Here is a 14327-nt window from a genome sequence, read left to right on the forward strand (position 1 = left end):
TCTTCCTTGTTTCTTTCTTTATTTATTTTAATATCCCCATGGTTTATTCCTTTATTATGCTGCCCGTTAAACACCACAATTCGTGAGGATCTTCCCTTCACGTTCTCAGAGAAAACCATAGCTGTCATCAAATGAAAATTATGACTATTCTGAAAGCATAAATGAAGAAATCATGGAGGTCTGCACATTATTGTGATGGAGGAGGTACTTTAAAAGTTAGGGATTTTATGGTCTTCTTCACATGATTGGTAATACAGCGTTAAATGTCAGTAAAGTCATATATAAGTGTATTATTGTACAGACGTGTACATGCACAGTGGTCTATTCTAGCCGTGTGTGGTGGTCAGCTGGAGATCAAGACAGGAGGTCAACTAGACTTCAAGACAGGAGGTCATCTAGAGTCCCCTAACTTCCCGGATGACTACCAACCTAACAAGGAGTGTGTTTGGCGGATCAGTGTTCCCCCGGACTACCAGGTGGCGCTCAAGTTCCAGTCTTTCGAGGTGAGACACAATGTCTTTTTCACATTACAGAAAATATCTGGTGGGGACATTAGCCCATTCACCTTGTAATCCATACAGCAGGAATATACAGCCTGGGGAGGCAACAACCCGTTCTACAGCAGTGATAACACAGGTGTGTAAATGGCAGGAGTTAAGCCGGCAACTTGTCCGTCCACGCTGTTAAATAGCTATGCATACCTTCCAGGCGTTCTCAATGGCGATACGAACTGAATTTGATGCCACCAGTTTTCATGGTGTGTTCTCCCTTCTTCTTGTTTGCTTTATATAGGATCTTTAATGGAAGTTCTCATTTATACCAAGCCATTTATTTGATAAAGAAGCCGATTTCCCTCTTAAGGTAACTGGAATTAAATTATATTTGCATCTTAAATAAGAATTATGGTTTACTTTTACTTTAAGTAAGGTGTCTATGGGTGTTCCCAAAGCTGTGGGAAGTAATCAGGGGATGGATACTACAAGCCAAAGAACACAAAAATTCCCATGAATATCTGCGCCAAGGTCTATCGTTCACAAGTTACAGACTTTCCAACTTTGTACGGGAAGCGTTGGTCATTGTGTTACCTGGCCCATCCCATGTCGAGTATCTGTCGTGATGGTGGTGTATCAGCAGGGATACTGCATTCTAATACAAGAAGTGCTCAAAATGTCCACCACGCATCTGAACACGCCACCTCGTTGGTTGTCGAACACGTTCGAGCGCGCTTATTCTATGAAAACCTTGTTCCACAAGCTGGTGAAATACTGCAATGTCCGTAACGGCATGCATGACTCCAAACTTCATCCGTAATGCGAACACTCTTCCCATTCTAGCTAATAATTAAAACAGCTTGTAGCTGATCGACTGTAGGTCTGTTCATAGGAACTTTTTCTGTTGTCCTGGAGTGTACTATATTGCACCGACGACAGAATAATAAAAAGGGCTAGGAGTGGGAAGGAAGCAACCGTGGCCTTAAATTTAGAACTTCTAAAATGTACCACTTAAAACCAAATTTAAAACACATGCATATATCAATAAGGTACAGCGCCACACAAAATTTGAAGTTGAATATTTGTTAATAACTTTGCAACAAATTAACTTAAGTTTATTTTTATATTTTGCGTGGAAAATTCTCCTTGGGGCACAATTTTCATTATTTTGGGTTATAATTTGTTAAAACTTGTCAAAAATACTCATATTCTTAATGATAACTCTGGGTTTTACAGTCAGGTATAAAGTGCTGGAGATGTAAGATGTTTTAATTTTTCATTATTCAAACGATAGGAAAAAATCTAGTTCGGTGTTCTTTTAGGAACAAAAATATGAAGGTAATATTCAACTGATAATAGAACGAGGAACTACTTTTAATTCTTGGAACATTTTCAAAATTCATCAGAAAATTCCAGATGAATCTGGGAAGAACTCTGTTGCAAGGAACATTTTACACATGACACTGAGTTGATAATATTTTAAGCTAGCAAAATGCAATTGAAAGTTTTAAGAGACATATTTGCATTAATGCTGTTCTGAACTGTAAGTTACTCCCTTAGATTTCTGTCTCCTCTTATGCACAGCCTAAGCCTTCTACGAGGTAAATATATTCCAGTGGGAATATTGAAATGCTAGTCCGAAAGAAGTTTGAAGCCAATATTGTCTGACAACGTGAGAGAAAGGAGCGTATGCAGCTCTGTATGCGCCGTGCCACTTCACTTTAAATTCGGAATTTAGAGTTTTAAAAAGGTAAAGGTGATAACGGGATTCGGAAGAAGGAAACGGGGGTTTTTAAGGTTAAAATTGAAAAATAGTTTTTCGGTAAAAGGATCATGACTCCCCTTAATTAAGGTACTGCCTCATCATTTTTCTGATGTGAAAATATGAAGCTGCGGAAAGTCATCTTTAGGGCTGCCGACACTGGGATTCGAACCCACTATCTTCCGAATGCAAGCTCACGGGTGTGCGGCCCTAATTAGACGGCCAAATCGCTCGGTGTATGTAAAAATGAAATTATTTATGGTCAGAATTTCATTAATATTGCAAAGACGTTCTCAGAGGGATCTGTCACATGATTATATTTTCCGTCAAATATTGACCTGAAAATTTCCGAAATTGTTTACAATAACTCGCCTAATATAATGGCGCCAACTGCTGCTTCAGGCAAAAAATAATAATAAGGTTCCCATCGTTTCCAGGAAGACAGATATGGTTGGGACGAGCAAACCACCCTTAGCCCGCAGCAAAGGAAACGGCATACTTTTAATCTCCTGATCCCTTGCTTTCCCAGCCGGGAGTGATTTATGACGGTAGTGGGCTGTTCCCAATGCACCTCTTATTACAATAAACGCCAGTTCCTCTTTTCAGTTCAGATAATTCGCACGTCCTTTGTTGGTTGTTTGAAAGTCTTGTAATATTTGGTTCAATAATTAATATTCGTTAAGTGTATTACTTTTCACTTAACTTCATACAGAAATGTGGAGGCCGGAAAATATGACAACCATGCTCTTGACAGCGCTCACTTGCCTGGTAAACTACACGCTTCCTTGTGTCCAGAGGAAAGAAACCGACTGACAACCCTTATTACCATTAGGGTGGGTCAAGTTTTGGGATCAGAAGCTGCCGCCTGGGTACACGTTCGCCGTCTCATTTTTACTACATTGGCCCAACTTTAACTGACTTTCAACAAAAGTGTTGTTTGGTGAATGATTCATTTAAACTCTGTTTCTAGGCTCCATAGCTATGTTAGTAGAGGGTGTAACAGTAACAGAAGCAGGTACAGCTGTGTGTTGCTCTGCCAACAGATTGAGAACCACGACAACTGTGTGTACGACTACGTGGAAGTGAGGGACGGCCCCTCCTTGGAAAGTCCCCTCATCAAACGCTTCTGCGGCTATAAGATTCCTGGTGACATCCGCTCCACCGGGAACCAGCTGCTCGTCAAGTTCGTGTCGGACGGCTCTGTTCAGAAGGCGGGCTTCTCCGCAGCCTTCATGGAGGGTAAGTATGCTTTCTTCTTAGACGCGAAATATGTTTTGAGATGTTGCAGACTGCAGGTACCATTGTCATATGGGTCCTTAGAAATTCCCATTGGATGGGGGCGCTAGAATAACATCCACGATATCCCCTGCCTGTCGTAAGAGGCGACAAAAAGGGGCCCCAGGGGTTCTTAAATTAGGAGCGAGGACTGACGTCACAGCTGTGTCCTGGCATTGCTTCCACTTACTTGTGCCAGGCTCCACACTTTCATCTATCCTGTCCGACCTTACTTGGTCAACCCTTGTTCTTTCCTGATCCGGACGGTGTTAGGTTCCCGATCCCTAGGGATCATTCATTTCCATGCCCTTCGCGGCCCTTGTCTTTCCTTGGGCGATGTCTTCATTTTCCGAAGTGTCGGATTCCTACCATTTTTTCTCTCTGATGAGTGTTATATAGAGGATGGTTGCCCAGTTGTACTTGCTCTTAAAACAATAATCACCACCACCACTCCTTAGTAAGAACCTTTGCACTCGTATTTTTTCTCTCCGCTAAACAGAAGAGCACAGAATCATGTACAGCGTCCGGCTCCATGGCTAAATGGTTAGGGTGCTGACCTTTGGTTACAGTGGTCCCAAGTTCGATTCCCGGAAGGGTCGGGAATTTTAACCATCATTGAATAATTTCACTGGCACGGGGGCTGGATTCATGTGTCGTCTTTATCATCATTTCATCCTCATCATGACGCACAGGTCGCCTACAGGCGTCAAATCATAAGACTTGCATTTGGCGAGCCGAACTTGTCCTCGGACACTCCCGGCACTAAAAGCCATACGGCATTTCGTTTTATGTACAGTGGCCCTCGAACTGTGGTACGCAAGCAGCTTTCAAGGCACAAATAAACAAAAATTCAAATATAGAAATAGATATTAAGAATGTTAAATATGTATATATGGAGTCACGCAGGCAAATCCATCCCATTTAAATTTTGATGGTTTGCAATGTCTGAATTCCAGAATTAAGATTGAAACTGTTTCATCTTTATTTATTAGTTTGATACTGAGGCTAAAATCTAGCGTTTTGTGAAACTTTCATACAAAAAAGGTCTCCTGTGTTATCATTGTATTACACTTGATGCAGACAGTCAGCTTCCGTGGCTCAGACGGCAGAGTGCCGGCCTCTCACCGCTGGGTTCCGTGGTTCAAATCCTGGTCACTCCATGTGAGATTTGTGCTGGACAAAGCGGAGGCGGGACAGGTTTCTCTCTGGGTACTCCGGTTTTCCCTGACGTCTTTCATTCCAGCAACACTGTCCAGTATCACTTCATTTCATCTGTCATTCATTAATCATAGCGCCAGAGGAGTGCGACAGGCTTCGGCAACCGGCAAAATTCATATCCTCGCCGCTAGATGGGGCCCATTCATTCCATTCCTGACCCGGTCGAGTGACTGCAAACCGGCTGTGGATTTTCATACTTGATACAGACATAAACTCTTCTAAATTTCTTGTGATATATTATAAAAATGTATTTAACTTCACAATCCCGTCTTATTTACGATGTGTATTTAGAAGAATGGTTTATAACCAATTAAATATGCCTTAATGATTAGCTAGATACTCATAATCTAAAACCTGTCATTTAGGGATTTTTTCGTGGGGGAGGGGTACAATATAATCTGATCTACAATAAATCCTTGGATTGCGAGACATTTGGTCTGCGAGTGTTTTGCACTACGAGTAGTTCTGATCTGTAGAAATGGAAATTAAATAAAGCGTTTCTGGGCTTATGTACTCATAACATATTTTTATTCTTCTACGTGTGAGGAATTTGTCCTGAAAGTTTGGCCTCCTTTATTATTATTATATTCTGTATACAGGTCCTCGCGCTATCGCAGGCTGGGAGCGTGAGTACAGAACAGCTGTACCAATAATTATAATTTCGTGCGTCTATTTCTAGTCTGGTAGAGCCCTTGTACGGCAGTCCCTCCGACGTTGGTGGGCAGCACATGCCGTTTATAAGATACTGCGTATTATTGTTGTGGAGGGTAGTATTATTTTATGGAGTTTGTGAGTTGCAGGAATTCTGGAAGAGTACAAACACCCAATTCTCGAGCCAATGAAATTAACCATTTAAGGTTAATATCTTCGACCCCGCCGGGAATCGAACCCGGGGCCCTCTGAACCGAAGATCACTGCGCTGACCATTTGGCAAAGGAGCCGGGCGCTATGCCAATAAGAAGGTCAAACAAGTCTATGAGCTCATGTCCATCAACGGTGACTATCCTGCATGTCAGGCGTGTAGTACGGGTTGCCTAATCACCTTACGTCACGGCGAACGGCGTGTAGCGTTGCACCTACCTACACCTGTGTAGCCTACCTGTTACTCAGTTATCGACTTATATTTTTCAACATTCATTATAAGAAGACACAAAAAACAAGTCTATGAGCTCCTTTCTATCAACGGTGACTCTCCTGCATACCAAGAGTGGAGTACGGGTTGCCTAATCACCTTACGTCACGGCGAACGGCGTGTAACGTTGCACATATCTCTCTCTCTCTTTGTACCTGTTCCTCACATTTTCTAAACTGTAGTACACCTATAAAATAAAATAGGTGTTATACCTTATATGATGATTATTTTCTTAGCAATATTACGATGTTTGAAATACATTTGCGCTTTCATATCCCGTCCTATTTTATCTGTTATTATGGGGTGTGCTTCCTTGTCAAAGTGTAAGTAGTTCTAATATTATATTGGCTACATTTTTGAATGTATACTTTATGTTCCTGTGTTACAGACATTAAACATGAAAGGCTTTGCGCAACAGCCTCGTTTTGTGTTGAAGGAATTCCCCTTAAGTGCGAGCGGACATAACCGCTAAAACAGTAGAACTATGTTTCAGGGAATCAGACTCCAGAGTGGTTGAATCCCCAAATAACACCACCTTAATCCTCTTCGGTTATAATAAGAGTACTTACAGCCCATTTTGAACCTCAAGATATACTATTTATTCAGAAACAAAACAAGATAAATTCTATTTTTTAATAAGCTAATAATATAATGATTTCTTGTGGCTATTTCTAGCCGAGTGCTGTCCTTGTGAGTCAGACGCTCCGATGAGGGTGGCGGCATCTGCCATGTGTAGGTAACTGCGTGATATTGTGGTGGAGGATAGTGTTATGTGTGGTGTGTGAGTTGCAGGGATTTTGAGGACAGCACAAACACCCATCCCCCGGGCCACTGGAATTAACCAACGAAAGTTAAAATCCCCGACCCAGCCGGGAATCGAACCCGGGACCCTCTGAACCGAAGGCCAGCACGCTGACCAGTCACCAACCGAGTCGGACAAATAAACTAAGCTGTGTTATTTCTTGGGTCGCTAGAACTACCTTAATACATTTTTGCCCTGATGCTCAATCAGATGAGCACCCTCAGCTGCCTGTTATATCAGGAATCGAACTCATCACTTCGGGATAAACGACAGGCACGCTACTGGCTCTTACTACATGGTTTGTTAAGTTAAGCAAAACCGGTGCAGTAATTACTGTAGTTAACTCTGGTGTATTGTATATCAGATAGGGAATACAGAGCGGGATCAGGCGGATCATTTCAATCATTAGGACGTATATTCCCCATAATGGTCGTATCGTAAGATGTATCGAATTAAGATGCAACGAGGCTAATGCGGTGAGCTCACAGTTGAGATCAACCATATTCTGTACAAAAGAAGTGAGCACCAGGACGAAATTCTCTTTGCAGTCCGACTTAGCTGTACGGGAGTACAGAGCGGGTTATACTCAAGGTAAGTTATTAATAACTTGGAAGTAACAGATATTAAGGTAGCGAGTCCGAGCAGGTGGGAACGGTCGCAAGAGGGTTATTCAGAGTGAGGAGATAAAGGCTAAGTTAAAAGTGAAGTCGATGGGCTAAGCAGTGCCTATAAACTCTCTTCTGTGGTGGGGTCATGTGAGATGAATGAAGCAGGATAATTTGTCTGGGAAAATAATGGACTCGGTCATGGAGGGTAAGAAAAGTCGAGGCACAACAATATGATTATTAAAACCTGAATGTTTATGCAATAATAGGTTAGAAAGCAAACTTACTGAAGCGGGTAACAAGTATAGTCTAATCTTCACAACGGCTATGCTATGAGATTTGCATAAACATTAGGAGTACGGCACATCAGAAACCCTAGAATTTGTCTTACTCTCGACTAGGTGATACTTCCTAATAACCAAATTAGTTTGCATTCTAACCTATTACTGCATAAACATCTGCGTTCTAATGATGATGATGATGATGATGATGATGATGATGATAATGGTTAGATGCTAGTTTTAATTACTTAAATATATCAGGTGTAGCATTAAAGATGGACCCGGAGCATGTTAAAAATATAGGGTTGTGAAGGATAATAATAATAATAATAATAATAATAATAATAATAATAATAATAATAATAATAATGATTTTCTGTCCCTCTAACTGCCTTTACGGTTTTCTGAGACGCTGAGGTCCCAGAATTTTGTCCCGCACAAGTTCATTTACGTACTAGTAAATCTACCGACACGAGGATGATGTACTTGAACACCTTCAAATACCATGGGACTGCGCCAGAATCGAATCTGCCAAGTTGGGTTCAGAAGGCCAGCGCTCTATCGTAAGAGCTACTCAGTCCGGCGGATTGTGAAGGCGCTTAGTTAATTGCAGAGGCTTGCAGACTAAACGCTAAAGGGTATAACATTTTGACAAAATATGTTGTTTGTGTTGGTTTTACGTCACAGTAACACATCAGATGTTTTCTGTGACGTAAGGATAGTAAAGGGCTAGGATTATATTTGCCTGGTGAGAAAATGGGAAACCACGGAAAACCATCTTCAGGGCTGCCGACGGTAGGATTCGAACCATCCCCGGAATCCAACCTCACAGCTACACGATCCTTACTGTACCGCCAACTAGCTCGATATGTATGTACACTGCCGGCCAAAAGTTTCCGGACAGAACATATGTACCCGCACAAATATGTTTAATGACAGAATATATTACTGTAACCAAGTTTCGAAGATTTTTGGACAACGGCGACGAGTTTATGTTCGACGTTCAGCATCGGAAGAAATGCGTCCTACTGTGTAACACCTACAGTGGAACATGGAGGGACTCTGTGATGGTTTGGGGTTGTTTCACATTCAGAGAAGTGGGCAGACTGCACCGAATTCAAGGAACACTGGACAAAAATGGCTACCATTCCATCCTATCTCGTCTGGACAGTAACGTGGGTTTGTCCTCCAACAAAACAATGGCCCCAGACACACGTCTCGCTATTGCGTGAATTATATGCAAAACAAACAGAAGTCCGGGGAATTGTTTTTAATGGAATGGCCCCTCAATCCCCGGACTTAAATCCAATTGAGCTGCTGTGGGAGGAGATTGATCGGCAAGTCCGAAAAGAGTATTCTTCTTCATCGGAAAACCTGTGGTGCTCTTGCAGAATGCCTGGCAAAGTATATTTGCATCAGTGTTAGAAAAACTTTTCTGAGAATGCCGATGATAGTCAAAAGTGTACTTGCACCAAAGCGGGGTTTCTTTGATGAGAAGAGATTTTCATGTGTTCTGGTGATCCTAAGGGGTAAATGTGTACATATTGTCTATTTCTTGCTCAGATGTAATCTAAAAACGTAGTTTTATTGTAAAATATTAGTTAGAATGTATATTTGTCAATTCCTTGCATCATAGGTATGTTGTTTTCTTTTAATACCAGTACATTCTTTAACAGTTCAATACTTGTCCAGAAACTTCTGGCCGGCAGTGTATGTATGTATGTATGTATGTATGTATGTATGTATGTATGTGTGTATGTATGTATGTATGTATGTATGTATGTATGTATGTATGTATGTATGTATGTATGTATGTTTTACTGAGGCATGAATTATTACGCTGATTCTCAATCATCATAAGTTTATACTACTACTGTCAATATGTTCGTGGACTAGCGCCTACAGTGTAGGCAACACAGTGTACACCTGGGTATTACTCGCACACTTTTTAGTGATAGATGAACACCCTGGTGCTGAATCGGTCGACCTCGACAATCTTCGGGATTCGTCTTGACAACCTTTGACACACAAACTATGAATCTCTTATGCATCGCTGTGCGACACCTGGCGTACACTTTACGTACTAGTACTGTTGTTGTTTACACAGCAAAGCCAAACTATAGAATTCATGCTAGGAACAAGATTCGCATCGAGAAATATTATATAATGTGTGAGTGACACAGTTATTGGCTTAAGATAATAAAGGTTTAGAAAATGCATATCGATCGATCATATTATCGATTCAATTCAGATTTCATTTCCGTTCAGTTGGCAGTATTACCGGAACCGGGAGAGTTCCGTCCTTACTCATCACCATCGTTCACGAATCTATCACTAAAAAGTATGCGAGTAATACGTACTACAGTCAATATGACCATGGACTGGCGCCTACAGTGTAGCAACCCAGTGTACACCTATGTACGTACTACAGTCAGTATGTTCGTGGACTGGTGCTAACAGTTCAAGGATCACACAGTCTTCTCACCTGCCTTTTCGTGACTTTTTCACGTCGTGATGATCCGAGAGATTTCGAATTCATCATCTTAAACGTTTCGTTAGAGGATTTGTCTAATTTTTAACAGAACTTGAAATTTCCGCTTTGCTCAAACTACGATAATCAACTACCCTTCACAAAAGAGACCGTAGTTCTGCTTATACTGTATGCACGCGACTGTCTCTTGCTGGGACTAACGAAGAACTGTCACGGGAACAACTCTGAATGTATACTAATTCCTATATGGCGTGTAATAAGAGGAACTCAAGTATGGAAAACTTATTAAACCTCATCCCTGTTGCTTGATGGATGTTGCCGCATGGACTTCGGCAGTACAGAAGAGAGGATTCTTGGGTAGCATTTCCCGACGAGCGGACTATTTTCTATTTTTTATTTTTGTATTCGTGTAAGAGATTACGTAATACGTCTCTTTGTTTCAGAACTGGACGAGTGCGCCCTTCCAACCCACGGATGTGAACACAACTGTATCAACACGTTGGGAGGGTACGAGTGTGCCTGTAGGATCGGCTTCGAGCTACACTCTGACGGAAAGCATTGTGAAGGTGAGTGGTAAGGCAGGTGGTAGTGATGGTGATTTTAGTTTTAAGGGGAAGTACAGCTAAGAAATGTTAGCATAAAAAGTAATGGGAACGCTTCGCTACATTCTGTCAAAACCCATCAAACATTAATTACTTATAATATTATAACAAGACTCATTTAGACGATCTTGTTGCTGTTGAGTGCGACCAATAGTGGAGAGTAAATTGGATGATAATCAATGTGGTTTCAGATCGCAGAGGGGTTGTCAGGATCAGATCAAATCAAATAATTCAAAACTTTTACCAGAGGTATATGCAACCATTTGTGCATCTAATAGTTCTTGAGAAAGAGAAAGCATATAACAGAGTATCAAGGGAAAAGATGTCCACCTCCGTAATGTAACGGTTAGCTGTCGTCCTTGGAGGAACGGTTTGATTCCCGGTACTGCCAGAGATTATAAAAAGGCAGGAGGGTTTGTATGTGGGTAAAGTGGAACATGCAGCTCATCTCTGAAAACAACCGCACCACCTCGGAATGAGAAGACGAGTTTACTAAGAGAAAAGGTGTTGCCTTACCGAGGGATTATGGAATTAAGTCTAGATTATTACAAGCAACTAAATGCATTGATGTTGACAATCAAGCCGCAGTGGGAAGTGATGATGTAATCAGTTATTGATTCAGAGTAGTGTGGGGTAATCGAACACAAAACAATGGCTTATTCGAGTATTTCATTTTATTCCATTATCCGATTTCATTTCCCATTCTATTATTTTTCGATTATTCATTCGAATGAATGAGCCTATTGAATAGTGAATGCTTTCGAAATAATCGAATGATAGGTGATGTTAGTAAGACAGTTAATTCACTCATTTACTTTCAACATTTGGAGATAGGTTTGGAAAAAGGCGTATTTCTGTTTTTCTTCGCTGTCCGGATCCATGGCTGAATGGTTAGCGTGCTGGCCTTTGGTCACAGGATGGTAGAATAGTAAGTGAGATTGTATCGAGGTTCAGCAAGCTCATACAGAGAGTTCACAGTTGCGATCAACAGTATTCTGTGAGGAAGAAGTGAATTCTCGAAAATAACTATCTTTACATTGGTCTTTTTTTCTCAGCACGATTTTGTTGTACGGGAGCGAAAGCTGAGACTGCTCAGGTATCTTATTCCTGAATTAGAGGTACAAGACATGAGGCTAGCAAGAATGCTTGTTGGTAAAAACATGTGGGAATATCAGTAGAGGGTACTCGGAATGAGGAGATGAATTATAAGTTAGCAATGAACTCTGTGGATGAAGGTGTGTGTATGGTTGAGCTTTAGGTGGTGGATCATGTGACGCGAAGAAAGGAGGTGATTGTGGTGATTATAGTTTTAAGAGGACGTACAACTAGGTAATAATCCTCTCTGCATAAACTAAGAGGAAAAAAATAAAATTAAACAAAATTATTTATTCAACAAAGGAATGATGAAATCAATTACAAAATAAAACGAGAAGTATTGTATTGATCCGAAAAGATCACAAACGAATCAAAAGGTGACGTACGTTCTCTGAGTAAGAAAACACTTGAAATATACATCAACTTGCAGAGAGGAAAAAATTTAAGGTGCCCGACACTTCGAACGACGAAAGTATCGGCCAAGGAAACACAAGGTTCACGAAGGGCGTGAAAATGAAAGGCTCCCAAGGCCTCGCCACCTAATACGTCGGGGTCGGAAAAGAACAAGTGTTGACCAAGGGAGGTCGGATAGGGTAGATGAAAGTGAGGAGCCTGGCACAAGTGGAAGTAATACCACACTTACCTAAGGGTCCGGTGGTCGCCAATCCACGCTCGCAAGTTAAAAGCCCCTAGAGCCCCCTTTAGTCTCCTGTTAGAGGATTGTAGAGGCGCTTAGTTTATTGACAGGGCTTTATATACTAAACGCTTGAAGACATAAGAGTTTATTATTATTATTGTTGTTGTTATTATCATTATTAGATAACCTGTCAGCAGTAGATGCAATAGCTAGTGCACATTATAAACAAACAAACAAACACATTGCCATAGTGATGATAATATTTGTGTTCAGGCGCTTGTGGAGGAGTGATCGACGCGTCCAATGGAACCATCTCCAGTCCGTCCTTTCCGGAGTCGTATCCTGGCAACAAGAACTGTATCTGGGAGATCATCGCCCCGCCACAGTACCGCATCACCCTCAACTTCACCCACTTCGACCTGGAGGGCAACAACGTAAGTGTGACCCACCCGTTATTGTTGTACTCGCAATAATTGAATCAGTCATTTAAGAAATCGCACATGTCCAGAAATGTAATGCGTCAGGAGGAACAAAAAAAAATTGATTTGAGACTGGTCTTGCTATTTACTTTTGAATCCGACGGATCTTATGCATCATCTGTTTTCAACAACAGTAATTCACTTTTAACTCCACTGATGAAGCTGTATGCATAAACCGGCTTCGGTGATGGGGTCATATGAGGCGAATGGAGAAGGATGGACTCACTGCCATAATGATAATAATAATAATAATAATAATAATAATAATAATAATAATAATAATAATAATAATAATAATTGCTATACGTCCCCCTAGCTACTTTTACGGTTTTCGGAGACGTCAAGGTGCCGGAATTTACTCCCGCATGAGTTCTTTTATGTGCTAGTAAATCTACCGACAGGAGGCTGACGTATCTGAGCACCTTCAAATACCACCGGACTGAGCCAGGGTCGAACCTACGAAGTTGGAGTCAGAAGGCCAGCGCCTTAACCGTCTGAGCCACTCAGCCCGGCAGGAGACTCTGTCATGGAGGGTAAGAGAAGTAGAGGGAGACCAAAATGACGATGCTATCTGCCAATGATCTGGGCGACTGCCCTAAATGCAGATCAGGTTTGATTGATTGATTGATTGATTGATTGATTGATTGATTGATTGATTGATTGATTGATTGATTGATTGATTGATTGATTGATTGATTGATTGATTGATTGATTGATTGATTGATTGATTGATTGATTGATTGATTGATTGATTGATTGATTGATTGATTGATTGATTGATTGATTGATTGATTGATTGATTGATTGATTGATTGATTGATTGATTGATTGATTGATTGATTGATTGATTGATTGATTGAACTAAAAATAGAGGGTTGTGGAGGCGTTTAGTAAATCAACAGAGGCTTGCTGACTGAACGCTGAAAGGGAGAACATTCTATAGTGAAGACGTATGTACGTAGTAGTCCGCTGCTGTGGTGTAGTGGTTCGCATGATTAGCTGCCACCCCCGAAGGCCCGGGTTCGATTCCCGGTTCTGCCACGAAATTTGAAAAGTGCTACGAGGGCTGGAACGGGGACCCCTCAGCCTCGGAAGGTCAACTGAGTAGAGGATGGGGGTCTAGTCCCACCTCAGCCATCCTGGAAGTTGTTTTCCGTGTTTTCTCACTTCTACTCCGGCAAATCATATGGCCCTGAGGTTCACTCAGCCTACACCAAAAATGAGTACCAGGTTAATTTCTGGGGGCAAAAGCGGCTGGGCGTAGATCTAACCACTCTACCCCATTACGTGCTGAGATTAACAATGGTGGAAGCCTTTACCTTCCACTCCTCCAAGGGCCTTCATGGCCTCTACGGAGGTGACTTTGCTTTTAATCCGGCAAAGGCCGTGATGGTACCTACTTTAAGGCCACGGCCGCTTACTTGTCTATCCCTTCCAATCTTCCCATGCTCAGTTTA

At 41.5% G+C, this 14327-nt stretch overlaps 1 protein-coding gene across 1 annotated transcript in view; it reads left to right on the forward strand.

The window, feature by feature from the left end:
• Window positions 1-14327, forward strand: part of LOC136884952 (protein tolkin) — a 193513-nt gene that overhangs the window by 149390 nt on the left and 29796 nt on the right. Inside the window, exons 9-12 of the mRNA XM_067157293.2 lie at window positions 331-503; window positions 3297-3492; window positions 10501-10623; window positions 12665-12825. Coding sequence (XP_067013394.2) covers window positions 331-503; window positions 3297-3492; window positions 10501-10623; window positions 12665-12825 — 653 coding nt within the window. The remainder of the gene's footprint in view (window positions 1-330; window positions 504-3296; window positions 3493-10500; window positions 10624-12664; window positions 12826-14327) is intronic.

This window comes from Anabrus simplex, chromosome 13 (assembly GCF_040414725.1).
Source record: "Anabrus simplex isolate iqAnaSimp1 chromosome 13, ASM4041472v1, whole genome shotgun sequence".
NCBI classification, from domain to species: domain Eukaryota; kingdom Metazoa; phylum Arthropoda; class Insecta; order Orthoptera; family Tettigoniidae; genus Anabrus; species Anabrus simplex.